At 36.3% G+C, this 15,060-nt stretch overlaps 1 protein-coding gene across 1 annotated transcript; it reads left to right on the top strand.

Moving 5' to 3' along the window:
* Positions 1-2,144: 2,144 nt before the first annotated feature.
* On the top strand, positions 2,145-5,444 carry LOC149840830 (E3 ubiquitin-protein ligase AIRP2-like). The gene is made up of 5 exons (XM_090003367.1): positions 2,145-2,458; positions 4,078-4,228; positions 4,351-4,417; positions 4,596-4,830; positions 4,928-5,444. Exons 1-5 carry the CDS (start codon positions 2,376-2,378, stop codon positions 5,133-5,135), a joined length of 744 nt encoding a protein of 247 aa, XP_089859493.1. The 5' UTR covers positions 2,145-2,375; the 3' UTR covers positions 5,136-5,444.
* Positions 5,445-15,060: the final 9,616 nt, after the last annotated feature.

Below are 15,060 nucleotides of genomic sequence, written 5' to 3'. Positions count from 1 at the left end.
TCTGATGAGATTTTCTTGGATTTTGTAGGTTATTATTTCCTGTTGTGACTTCATTTATTTATTTAATTAGTTGGGCAGGTATATATAGTGGGACTATCAAGATCCATCACCTCCTAACTTTCATAGCATAATCTGGCATTTGGCCGGTGTTAGTGTTGGATGGCTATTGGGTAAATACTGATCCATGTTTGATCCAAACCCAAATCCGATGCCATGCACAATTGAGCCAGTCTCAGGAAATGGCTTGCCTGGCCTGGCCTGGCCTGACCCAGTTTTAGTTTCATTTCAATGTAATATGGCTAGAATTAGATCAAGTTTTGGACCCGAGCCCGACTCCAACCCGGCGCAGCCTGCATCTGGCTTACCAAAACAAGCCCCACTCGAGCCTGCTCTGCTTTGAGGCCCAGTGGACCTGAATGAGTCAAAACCGGATCTTGGCCTGGAGCTCCCCACCTGACTTTTAACCTGTGTCACAACTATCGGATGACACATTGCCTTAAAAACATGATATTTTTTAAATATCTTACTTAAGAAACGTCACAATTTTATCAGAATATTAACAAGTTAAAGACATTTTTTTTATATTTTTAGTATTTAATATTTGTACTAATTATATTTTTTTATGTTCTTAGTTTTGTGAGATTTTTCTTAAAAAAATTGATGTATCTCAAGATTTTTCTGAGAACGAAATTTATAGGTAGATATGTGAATAAGTCGGGTTGAGATTCGATGTAGGCATCATTTGAACCTGCGTAACGGGATATAACCTAATCACAAACAAAGGTTAAAATGTTTGATAGGGAAGTTGGGGTAGTATAACCCTGTCAGATTTGAACCTGATACCTCTTGGTTATGATAGTGAGATTTTACCATCCAGCTATCCCATTTGACCCCAGATAGGATGGTAGTCTTTTTTCACCTAACTCGATCGCTATGTTACATGGACACGCCATTTTGGCATGTACTTCCTGATGCGACTGGACACGCTCAGGCACGATGTCACAAACACTGACACGCAATAAAAAAATCCATGTCCTCGGCACAGTGACATACCTCTTAAAAATAATGCGAGAATTTACCCAAAAGTTAAAAACAGTAATTTCTCGCCATATTTTCAATTTCTCACAAGTTTTTCGACAAAAAAAATAAATATCACATTTTAAACATGATATTTATGTTTTTATCAGATATTTGTCCTGAAAAACATGTGGTTTTTATTTTTAAATATTTTCTATTTATATTTCTTTATAAAAAATATTTTTTTATGTTTTAAATATTTATTTTTTATTGCTGAGAATTTGCCAAAAATGCGAGATTTTCAAAAGATTGTCAATTTCTCACGAGTTTCTGGCAGTTTTAAACTTTTGGTCTTCGGGTCCTTTTTTTTCCAGTCATACTCAAGCCACACGTTGGGTCGTACCCGTATCTCTGTGACAGCCCAGTGACTTTCCTCCGACCTAGTTGCAGTTTCATAACCGGATCTGGGTCAGAGAATGCAGTCGCTCTCAGATTCGCTGGGCTTGGCTTCGCCCAAGCTCAGGTGCAACACCAACGCCTAGGCTGGACTAAGCATGAGCCACGAGCTCCATTCATTGGTAAATGAGTCGAGCCCGAAGATACCCTCTTCGGTTGGTTGGTCTTGTTTACCTGGCCTATCCAGATGGGATTAGAAATGCATTTAAGTAGACTATTTTCAGATTCAGATCAGGATTTTACATCAAATTTATGTTAAGATCCAGATTAAATCCACTGAGTTCGTGCTTTCTGCATACAAAATACTTAACTCTCGACCTTCATTTTACCAGATTCAGTATTACCATTTTTTAGTCCGAATTCAAGTTTACTTCATGGAATCTCATTGGAACCTGGTTTCGGATTCAAATTGATTGCACATATGTCGGATCCAAATCCAACTAATATGAACCGATCCGTTTGCAACCCTAGAAACAAGGGATTGGAGTAACCACCCAAAAAGCAAAAGAGTGGTGGTCCTGGTTGAGGCAAAACAATATCCAAATAAAATATATGGGAAAAGCAAAACCATCTCTCTCTCTCTCTCTCTCTGTGTGTGTAAGCCCCCTCAACCTCATCTCACCCAAAAAAAAACAAAAAACAAAACAGAAGTGAGTCACCAGCCGCCCACCATCGTCACATGAACAAAACCAGAAGGGAAAAAAAACTCAAAATTGCCCACAATACCAGAAAGGGTGAAAAGCCATCCCTTTTTTTCTGGTGTTGGCTTCGAGTTCTTTTTAATCCTCTCTCTCTCTCTCTCTCTCGAGTCTGTATCCCTTCTCTGCCATTTATCTCCTGTCCTCCCATCCCCCCCCCCCTCTCTCTCTCTCTCTCTCTCTCTCTCTCTCTAGAAGAGGAAGATGTTACACAAACTGCAGCAGAAATCGTCTTTCAAAGAGTCACTTAAGGCATTAGAGGCAGATATTCAACATGCCAATACCTTGTGAGTCTCTCTCTCTCTCTCTCTCTCTCTCTCTTGGGGGAGTCAAATTGTTTCACTCGTTTAGTCTTGACCCATGATATCTGACCTTGAAAAGCAGAAATTTTGGATGATCCATCAATTTCTTTTTGCTAATTTGCTTTCTTTTATTGTTTATTTTCCTCGTATGGCCTCCATCGTATGTTCGTTTATTCTTTTCAAAATTTTGAAAGAAAGTAGATAAAATATGGGGCGCTCTTTTTTCTATGTTCTGTTTTGAGTTTTCTCTTTGCAGATGATAATCTCTCTCTCTCTCTCTCTCTCTCTCTCTCTCTCTCTCTCTCTCTCTCTCTCTCTCTCTCTCTCTCTCTCTCTCTCTCTCCATGAGTTGGAACCCAGCCCAGAATTTCCAACTTGGAGAAGAAGAAAATAGAGATGGACAATCTTTCATTTTTCTTTTTCTGTGTGTTGTATTTAGTTTTGGTTTTATTTCTTAAAGTTATATGAATATTGCTATGTTTTTGTTTATTCTTTTTACACTGCGAAAAAGGAAGAAAATGATCAATTGAGTTTCTGCCCTGGTCTTCCTTACTAGACCTTTGCAATTCTGTTCATGCATTTTGGAATCTTTTTATTAATTCAATTACACCCGTGCTGCCTAACATTGGAAATAAGAATTACCCCAGCAAATTGGTTGGTGCTTATCTCATCTCTTCATATGAATTTATCACTATCCGTGTGCTGGTTGATTGGCTTAACTAAAAAAGGTGAAGTATGGTATATTGAACAGCAGTGGATTTTCTCTGATCTTATCTACTTTTTCTTCCATATGGAGAGTTGAATAGGGTTCTACTGTTTTTGAGGTTTTTATTTCCATGCCTTCAAACAAAGATAAGACACATGCCTCTCAAATTAGTGATTTTTTTCCACTTTTGCTTTAGGTTTTGGCATATGTGGATGTGAAAATTATTTAATAAATGTAGTCATACTCTACGAATTGGAGGTTTTGCTTCATTATAGAAGTTTTCATTTTTTTTATTTTCCTTTTTGTCAAAATCCATGATTCTAACATGGAAGGCTGATATGAAATATGCGCATTGAATTGTTATTTTTGCTTTTCTTGTCATAACAAGGAGCTCATCAAGCCCGCTAGGGCTCCACACACCTGGCTAGGTGGGTCGGCTTAAGGCTTTCAAGTTTAATGAGGTCAAGAGTTTGATACCTGAGGTGCACGTCCATGGTCACCAACTCAGATCCATGGTCAATGTAACACCTCTTGGCCGTAACTGGACATCCAAAACCATAGCAGTGGTTTCTCCATGTTAAATAGAAAAAAAAAAGCAAGGGACCCATTAAATTGTTGTTTTATCTTCTTGTTTCCTTATGAGTTTCGTTACTGAAAAGATGCCTACTCATTTAGAATTTAAAAATTCAAAAACGGAGGAATATTGACAATCCTTATTGGAAATTATCTGCTTATCCTGAATTTGGTCTATGCAAATTATCTGGTTATCCTAAATTGGGTCTATGCATATCTATGTTCAAAGTATTCTTCTATTCCTGGAGATTTTGATGGGGCTTTACTCCAATTGAGATTATTATCTAGTTATACTAAATTTGGTATGTGCATATCTATTTTCCAGGGCTGCTTCTATTCCTAGAGATTTTGATGGGTCTTGCCTTCAGATGAGATTATCTTACAGTCCCTTGGCACCTATTCTTCTTTTCATCATCGAGTGGATGGATTTTAGCTTCTCAAGCTACTTAGGCTTACTTCACATTCTTATTTATAAGGTGAGTGAGGTGTACGATTTATAAAAGATTAGCAAAAAATCTGTCTGAGTTCATTTCAATAAAACTCTATTGTGTAATATAGATTTACAATCATGAATACGGATTTAAATTTTTAATTACAGGTATACGTTGATGGGAAGACAACCATCTCTGTGCAAGAACGGAGAGCTAGCCTTAGGGAATTCTATGGTGGGCATCTTAGGCCTCATTGTTATTCTTTCTTGGTTGTTGTTTTATTGCTAGGAGAACACAGACACTTCTGATATCATTCATGTTTTTTCATCTTTGCAATGCTCTGATTCAATATCAGCATTGCTGGTATTCTTTGTGTTTCCTCACTTTTTTCTTGCTGGGCGCTGCTTTGCAGCGGTTATATATCCTTCTCTGCAGCAACTTGAAGCTGATCATATGGAATTGGAAGAGAGTAAGCAGAGAACCTGGTGTAAAGAAAGGTTAGCCCGTAAGAGAATCGAAGAGAGGAAGAAGCTGTCAGATTTGGATTTGGAGAGGGAAGATGAATGTGGGATTTGCATGGAGACTTGCAGCAAAGTTGTCCTGCCCAATTGTGGGCATGCAATGTGCATCAAATGCTTCCTCGACTGGTATGTTGGAGCCTGAATCTTCATGTTTGCCATTCACATGCTAATTGTTTTGCTTCAGAAGCATGCAATTAAACAATAATGGTGTCTCTATTTGCAGGAACTCGCGATCTAAATCATGCCCTTTTTGCAGAGACAGCCTGAAGAGGGTGAATTCAAGAGACCTCTGGGTTCTAACCAGCAATTCAGATGTCATTGATACCACAAAACTGGCCAAGGAGAACATAAGGCAATTCTATGTCTACATTGAGAGCCTTCCTCTCATTATGCCTGAGAGCCTCTTCTTTGTTTATGATTACACTATATGATAACATGTACAGGGAGATCTCATTGCTTAGATGAGGGTAACATGGTGTACAGTGCGGAAAGAATGCCGACCACCCCTTGTAAATAGAGTCTGGCAGAAGAGATCATGCACCCTTGCATCATCTGTGTCCATCTTTTTTTTTCCTTTCTTTTTTTTCAATAATAGGCAAGCTGGGGTATCCCTGTGGGATTCAAACCGGAGACCCCTCCATTATGATAGTGTGACTTTGTCATTCAGCTGTCTCATTGATCTCCCATCTATGGGTATCTTTTACTGCTTGAAGAAATGAAGTGGTGTATTTACCTGAGTCTGAATTTTCATGTCTTGAGTTTTCCTTTTTATTTTTTTGGTGAAATTACGTCATATTTGTTCTTAGCAATCATGTTAAGCTCACTTGTAGACCACATAAACATGTTCAATGAAGAAAGCATGATAATCTAGAAACTTATGGTAAGGAGGTGTTTGTGTTAGCCACCTACCTAGAAAAGTCGGATGAGTTACTATATCGTTCTCCGAATTCAATTTCCTGGTTTATCCCACTTTTATGGATAAATGGTTGCATCCAGAGTCGCTAGAATATGAGAACTAGAAATATGAACATTTTCAACACTTTTTTTGCAAACCCATGTGCTTGGCATGTTGAATTTGCTAGGAATCATCAATTGGATCCATTATTTTCAATAAAAATTGTGAATTTTGAATGCTTGAATATTTATAAAGATTATGAACCATTGATTTTAAAGCTTTAAAAAAATCTCATTTATGCATCAAAATCGGATGATTCAAGAGCGGGCTTTTATAAAACCAAGCAGATTGATCACATTGTATGGTTAGATTCAAGAGAAAAGTACAAAAATTCATGAAAATCGTGGTTCACGCATTAGTTCTCTTATATTTTCAGTTCTCATATTCTAGTGACTCCATCCACAGAACCCTTACATGGCTTAATGACAAAAATCCTCATGATGGTTTCCTTAAACGTTGAAATTAAAACATCAAATCTGTTTGGATATTATTGCGGTAAACAATACATCAATACATTATGAGATTTAGTCTTTCATAATTTCTTAACAGAGGTTTTTTATATTTTTCTTAAAAAAAAGGCCATGTTTCTTCTTCCCCTCCCTTTAAAATTTATCCACTGACATTCTAATACTGAGTTAAGAATTCTAGAAGTTTGAGCATTCTTTAGTAAGATAATAATTGACTTATGAATGGGCTCTTGGTGGGCTCATTCATGTCAACTGGATTCGTCACACTGCACTGAAATGAATCGGTTGCAGGATTGCATTTCATATCTGCCTGGCCCAGATCTTATTATATTGCATTGTAGTCTCAAAAGATCGCCAAATTAAAATTGCAGGTTGGATCTGTCAAATGAAGTAGGGTGTTAATTGGATATGGTCCTGTATACTGATTGGGTATTGAACCCTATCCTCCATCAAGCCGTTGGCCCTACAACTGAGAGGCTGCCCCAATGCTTAATGCACAAATATTTGTGCAATCATATTGCACCTCATCTTTTCACGGTTTTTTCATAGCTTAAAAAAAAGTGCTGTCATTGTAGGGCCACTTTTCATGTTAGTGGCTACCACACATTGTGGGAATAACAATATCACACGGCATTTGACTTCGAATGGTGGTTGAGCTATAATGTTGCATTTACTTTTTGAATTGGCTTTCACATGATTAGTGGCTGGTCTTTTCGTATATGCTTTGTATTATGTGAGGGTTAAAGTTTGGCAATAATACTTTGAAAATACGCAAAACAAAAAGACATTACGATTTATTTTTTAAGAATAAATATAATGTTTTTATTGCGATATTTGCATTTTGTCAGCTAAATGTTTTGTTTATCATATATATATATATATATATATATATATATATATATATATATATATATATATATATATATATATATATATATATATATATATATATATATATATATATATATATATTAACATTAAACCAGCATTAGATGGATTCAATTTTATTAAAATGACTAAAACACCTTTAAAATAATAAGACATTTGAAATTTTATTGTTACAAAATTACAAAAACACCCTTAAAATGACACTTGAATTTGCAAGGTTACTTTTTGAAGTAAAAAAGGTAACTTTGATAGCTTCATAAAGTTACATTTTTTAAAAAGGTGTTGGATTTTTAATTCTCTTCAAGTTTAAAAGACCTATGATGAAAAAAAAAACTTTTATTTTAAAAATTGCTATTATTTTGAGGGTGTTGTAGTTATTTTTATAAGTTGAATCCCTCTATATTCAGCCCAACTAGTTTTATATATATATATGTGTGTGTGTGTGTGTGTGTGTGTGTGTGTGTGTGTGTTAATAGTTGGCATTCTAGAGACAAACACCGCAACAAATTTTCACTATGGTGAGGTTGTGGACCGTGGTATTGGAAACTTCAAAAAATTAGGAATATTTGCTAAGGGCAAAACTATATATATGCTTCTTTCACACTTTCCAAACTGTAAGAGAGGCTCACTTTCTTCTCCAAAAAATATTTTTTATATTGCAATTTTTTTCCTTTTTTAATTTATTTTTTATTATAAAACCTAGTTCTGACGGCTATTTTTGGGGAAAAAATGTTTAAAATGCATTTAATTAAAACCACAATTTATCTGCACATTTTCATGCAACTTTTTACACATTTCCATTATAGATTATATTACTCACATAAAAAAAGGATGTCAACGAATAGGATTTTAACCGATATTCCACCCGAATTCAATTCCATTTAGTTGCGTTTGGCAAGCCAAAACTGTATCCAGTTATCATGGGATGCAGATATGGTTTTGATTTTTTGCAAACAAATCCGTCAAATATCCAAATTTGACCGATATCTGAATTCCTTTACATGTAAAAGAGCATATCTGGTATGAACTTTTCACCATCTGAACCCAAATCCAAATTCAAATCTAGGGATGGCAGTGGACCGGGGGAAAGCGGGGCCCCGCCCCGCCTCGCCCCGTTTGGACCGGGGATGAAGGGTATGAAACGGGGATGGAGGCAGGGGTGGAGGATAAAATCCATCCCCGCCGCGGAGGCGGGGCGGGGGTGGATGTGCACTTTTCCCCGCCCCGCCCCGTCCCCGCCACGATCCCCGCCTAATCCCCGCCCCAACCCCGCCCCGACCACTTTTCCCCGCAATATCCCCGCCCCGCCTCATCCCCATTTGGACCGGGGATGAAGGGTATGAAATGGGGATGGAGGCGGGGGTGGAGGATAAAATCCATCCCCGCCGTGGAGGCGGGGCGGGGGTGGAGGATAAAATTTTGAGGCGGGGCGGGGGTGGAAACCTTGTCCCCCGCCCCGCCCCACTGCCATCCCTATTCAAATCCATTTAGCCGACACTCAATTAGTTGAATTTGGTAGTGGCCACATCCAATTCAAATCTTTGCTTAAACTTATGTTTTCTAAGCGCTTTATGCATTAAAGAGAATTTAAAAAAATTTACTTCACACTGCAATCATCGCTTCTCAAACCCACTTCTTACTCTGGTAACTATGGTGTGGGATAGTATGCACCTAGTTTTTGTGGAGTCCGGATCACGTGCAATCACATGGTACAAATTGTGTGCATTAAGCACCTGATAGCCCTCCATCAGGCCTTGGGCCCCACAACTGACAGGCATGGAGGGTGATCAGGTGCTTAACGCACAAAAAAATCATATTGCACCTGATCTTTTCACGTTTTTGTGTGTGGGTTACGGGGTCACTTCGCTAACGCCATTGAGCGATAGCCTTTTTTTTTTTAAAGGCAAGCTGGAGTTAGGCAAGACCCCTACCATTTATACAACTATACCAATGGGTTTTGAACATGAAACATCCCAACACAAAGTAGCGTGCACTAGCTGCTTCTACCAGACAAGCGGACCCCGCCATTGAGTGATATTTAATTGCACAAGATTGCAGGATGGCCACTTTACACATCCAGATGAGCCGTACCAATTGCATGATGATGAGATGATGCCGATATATGCATTTAGTTTGGCGAACCCAATTTTGCCACCAACCTTTATATATATATATATATATATATATATATATATATATATATATATATATATATATATATATATATATATATATATATATATGTGTGTGTGTGTGTGTGTGTGTGTGTGAAAAGTGGTGGCTGCTCAATCCTTAGGTGCTCAGTTATAGTGGAATCAAGCCATTGTGCATGTGTTGGATGACCAACACATGAAAATGACGCAAAAAATGCTAAAATTGTGGTTTTGTGCACTTTTTAAGTCCTGCTAAAGGTCTCAGTTCCGTTGAGATCTTTAGTGATGCTTTGAAGTGTCGCTAATACCCCTTAAGGGATACGCCTGGTATTTAAAAAAGCTTTAGCGGCGGTTTCGAGCGATGCTACGGATCCCAGAAGAACTGGGACCTTTGGCGCTTCAGAACTGCCGCTAAAGGTTTTTGACGATTTTCAGTGTTTTTGAGACGCTGAACATCCATTACACGTGCGATGGACGTTCAACAAAACTCTAATGATAGCTGCACACCTATGGATTCTACAGCTACCACTCTCTCTCTCTCTCTCTCTCTCTCTCTCTCTCTCTCTCTCTCTCTCTATATATATATATATATATATATATATATATATATATATATATATATATATATATATATATATATATATATATATATATATACACGATGAGAAACGCTCACTGAAGCGAGGAAAACCCCCGGTGGGGCCGCACGACCACCCTGCCTTACGTTGGTGTTTTGTTATATTATATCCTCATCTCGTCATAGAGGAATATCTAAAAAAGTTGGCTTTTGTAAGGTGATAACAAGCAAAACAAAACTCTCCAAACCACTATCCTATTCAAGAGTTTGGATTTCCTTTTAAAATAAATAAAATGAAGAAAAAATAAAGCCGTTAAAATGGAATCTTATAAAAAGAGTACATTATTAAGGACAGCTTGGCCAGGAGATTTAATTAAACATAGAAAACTTTGCATTTTTCATTTGTTTTTACTTTTTTTTTTCTAGTCTTCCATCCCAGATGTGGTTTCTTTGAGTAATAAATCGAAAAAAAAAGAAGTCCGAAAGACTTTGCTAAAGCTGCTACTGAATTATTTATATTGATTCGATCTTGTTTGAGCTTGGATTGAGGTCGATAGTTGGATAGTTGAGTTGCACTATTATAACCAAGGGGTCTCTGATTTGAATTCCACATGGATATTTTCCAACTAGACTATAAGGCAAAAAAAAGAAATTAATTAAACAAACAAATAAATAAACGAAAGCACATATCTCTTAATTCTAATGACCAAGTGGTTGAATCAGATAGCTAGACAGTTTAGGCCACACTGGGTCTCGGGTTCGATATCCCATGGATTATTCCCCAACTTGCCTATCCTGGAAAAACGAAAAATCCAATGACTATCATATCATTATGGAAGAACCCTTAAAGTTACCAAGGGGGCCTCCTTGTCTGGCAGGAGCAGTTAGTGCATGTCAATGTCACCTTGTGTTGGGACGTTGCAAGTTTGAATCCTAATGGTATAGTATAACTGGTAGGGGTCTACCTAACCCAAGCTTTCTCTGTCCAAAAAAAAAATGTTCAATTTACAAATCTCACAATAATCTGTCTCAATCTTTCAATTCTTGCAAACTGAATTGAACTTCAAAACTTAATAACCTTATTATGGTTTTTTTTTTGTCTGTGTGATTTGTTCAGAAATTAAGCTAAAGAGTTCTTTCTTTTCTTTTCTTTCTTCTTCTTTCCTTTCTACAAGCATTAGGATCATTGTGCCTTGTGCTGGTGGGTCTTATACCATTAATCTATTTGAGCCAATCGCCATAAACATATTAATTCTTTGATCTCTAAATTTAATTGCCTACTGGTCAACATCACTTTGAATATTTTTTGTTTAATGCTAATTGCTTTGTTCTAATTTGTGAGTTGAAAGCTCATGAATGCATAATTATCAATTATAAACCTCATTTCTATCACCATGGGGTCAGCTCATAAAGATGCAAATAAGTAGCAACTAATTATATGTGTTATGCCCATTATCCAAATTAAATAAAATATACAAAGTTTTTTTTATGATGAAGAACTCCTTCCCAAGCGACAAAACCCCCGGTGGGCCCCATGACCACCCTGCCTTACGTGGCTCACCTCTGAAAGCTATGGACACACTCATGCGCCAGTGGGGTTTGATCTGGTGTCTTCATCTCAACACCATCATAACCACACCACTGGCCACACGATGGTAAACATACAAAGTTTTATGTGGATCATTTCTATGCTTGAGATAGTTTCCAGAAATACCAGGCTTTCTCAGATTCAAAGATATTATTTCTGACAGATCTATGTTTGGATATAGATCAAGTGTAACATGTTATCAAACATTTTTTACAAGGTCCTGCATTACCATATCAAATTCGGATCCTGAATCAACTGTGCTTAATCGGATCTTAACCGGCATAGGATCCAGATTTAGGCTTAATGCTTTCAACTGGGATTGGGCATATGCTCTATTGGATTATGTAAAAATCATATCCAATGAGACATGAGCTGGTTGTTTTCTGATTCTCATTTTGTTTTCCAATTTTGCTTGAAAAATGGGCCATGTAGATCCCAGATAACCAAGATAGGGTTATCTGGGATCCTCTCCAGACCTAACCAATATCCAATCCAGTGACAGCCGAACAACTCTGGGCCAGCTGCTAATGCCTTATCATAAAAAAGGATGTGCCTTCCTTAATATAAGGAACATTTGGAGATGTCTCTCTTCATATAGTTCTTCTGTGTGTGTGTGTGTGTGTGTGTGTGTGTGTGTGTGAAACAGTGGGTTGGATTATCCTATCCAATGTCAGTATCGGTATCGGATCGTTGGGCCACAGATTCAGCTGTATTGGCCCATATCGATACTCAACTGAATCGCTTCGGCCCAAAAAATAATAAAAAATTATTATGCATCAATCATAACGTGTTAAAACCATTAAAATAATACTAAAATGTATTTTTTATATTTTTTATATTTATTAAAAAATAACTGATTCCGGCCTGCAATCTAATTTCAGCCGATATATATGATGTGTATCGGCGGATACTGAAAACATTGATCTTATCTCTCCAGCTCATCCCTGGACAGCTAAATTGCAATCCTTCTATGTTTGTATTACAAGCACGAAAATGAATATTTATTGTCTGCAAGTACATTTCTTTTGTCTAATTTGACCAAGTTTTGAAGGCATGCAAAGGTTGAAAGGAAATGGATTAAATGGGTTCGCCACCACTTCATCATCATTAGAACCGGAAATTAAGTATCAATTTCATCATATTCATGTGGGTATCTGAAGCAGCAAAATAATAGTAAAAGGTTTCAAGAAGATTACATGTCAAGGGACCCAATCGCCGGCATGGCCAGTTGAGTGGTTGTGAGGGTGTTGAGATAAAGGCGTTGAATCAAACTCTGCTGGTGGACGGGTGTGTCCTTAGCTTTCAGAGGTGGACCATGTATGTCTGGGTGGTCATGGGGCCCCACCCGGGGTTTTCGACGTCATCAAAAAAATACATGTCAAGGGGACCACAGGATTATAACAACAATGACCCTTTTGACTTACAAGATATGCATTTAAACAATATTTGACTGCTTTAGGTGGTAGTTTATCCCTTTCATGCTTGATTATCAAAACAAAACAATTACTACCAAACACCCACGCAAACATGATTACACAGTGTTTGGTATGCATTCATGAGGACCATCATCAAAAGGAAACTTTGTGCTTACAAATTTCAGTTCCCCAACTCACTGTTGAACTCATGCCTTATTTTAGGATGTGTTTGGGAACTTTTGAATTTAGATACTAGAAATTCCGAATTATTGGATATTTTACATGGTCTTTTATAACTTTTTAATGAAATTCATGGATAATCAAATATAGCCTTGATTATGTTTATGAAATGTTGTTTTGGTATTGCATGCAACTATGACTTATGCAAGATCTTATCTCATCTCATCTCATAAAACTTGTATAAGTTGTGTCTATTTGGACACGAAAAAAATACCCCAACCTTAAAACTTTAGATAGACTGACTTTGATGTCTCACAAATCAGGTTAAGGATGTAAGACTGGGTGAGTTGGGATGATGTAGTATGAGGCTTTCAAGAGATAAACCTACTCATGGCACCAGAATAAGAAAATCACCAAGAACCTAATAGAGATTGTAGAACATGTGACACACATGTTTGCAGTAAATCTAAGATTGTCTCTCTACTAGTTAAGCACTTTAATATGCACAAAGGCTGAGAGACAATGGTTGATAATCACACTTGTTAGTAGCCTTCAAGATATAATTGAATATGTGAACTTTGATCTTAGACAATCAGTGTATCTTATATTAGTATATGTCTATGCACTGGGTAAACAAAGTTTTTCTGATGTTCCTAATGGTAACTAGCATGAACACACCATATTAAGGTCAGACTTCTAGTACATCTTTCAATATAGTCTCAATTAGTATATTAGAAAATATGCATATATTGAGTGAAAGTTGTGATTTGCCAAAAAAAAATCGTAAATCTTATTTTGTTTACATGTTTATAATTATTGTTTTGTTAAATTTTGTTTTTGGTATACTTAAAATCTCTGCAACTTTTAGAGTCTTATTTTAATTAAAAATATTACTCAATGAGGGATGCCCTTGTCAATTAAGAATGTGTAGTGACTCATTTTCTTAATGAAAGACTAGAGTTTCCATATTCTGTAAATAGATGGTCTCGCCCTAAAGAGGAGTATTGGAGAAATCCTCTTAAGTAGCCTTGTGCCATGTAGCCGAGAAGCAAGTCTACTCTATTCAGTGTACTCCTAAACCAATACAAAACTCCAATACAATTATCTTTTTATGGTAGTTCAAGTTAAAGTAATTCAATGTGGATTTGAAAACTCTGACTCGTGAAAGGTATACTCTCTCTCTCTATTGATATTATTATTAATTTATGTATATTATTTATTCAAAATCATGTTTGGATCTTATACATATATTTGGGTCGAATCGTAATCGAAAATCGAATAGCACTTGACATAGTCTGCTTAAGAAAGCCATAACTTTGCAACTGTATATTAGAATTCAATGATTTTTAATGCATTGAAAAACTTATTCAATTTTATAAATTATGTACACTAAAGTCCTATTCCTTCTCCTTCATGTTCATATTTGTATGACAATCAAGCATGCTGTATTTGGAAGATCAGATTTTCTATTTAAGTGAGCTTGATCTTATTTATGATTTTAATTAGAATCATGTCAATGCCTACTCAATGATTTGATTTAATGTTTGTCTATTATAATTACATGTTTGTTTCTAATTACAAGTGTAGAATATTTGAAATTTCATCAATCTAGATATACTTACATATTTCAATTGATTATAGATGATCTCATATATTAATTTGGAATACCGCTTTGATCAAGGAGATTTCGATTGCACGTTTAAATTGACATGTCATATGAATCATGTATAAAATAATATGAATTCTCTCATAAGTATGATTATTTCTCATGAAGAAAAATAAAAGGGAAAGAGATATGATTGGTTATCATAAAATAAAATAATCATATAATTAAATTCCAATCATATATATAGATATGTCATGTTTTATTAATAATATTAATTACAATATTTGAATTTATTAAAGTTTATAGGTTATTTTTAGTATCTTGACCTACCACGTTTTTCAACACAAATGACATGGATTTCCCACTCATGGAATTCATGAACTTGGGTGTTCAATTCTAATGTTTGTTTCCGCTTTGGAGTTGGAATCAGAACTTTATTTTGATATCCAGTTTCAACATATGAAAGTGTTTGTTTAATCTTTCACGTGCAAGCATCCAAGGTAACCTGAAGTCAAACTGGCTAGTTA

This window comes from Nuphar pumila, chromosome 4, assembly GCF_984573655.1.
Source record: "Nuphar pumila chromosome 4, dmNupPumi1.hap1.1, whole genome shotgun sequence".
NCBI lineage: Eukaryota > Viridiplantae > Streptophyta > Magnoliopsida > Nymphaeales > Nymphaeaceae > Nuphar > Nuphar pumila.
Note: the sequence above shows the minus strand (reverse complement) of the source record. Positions and strands in the feature narration are given on the sequence as shown.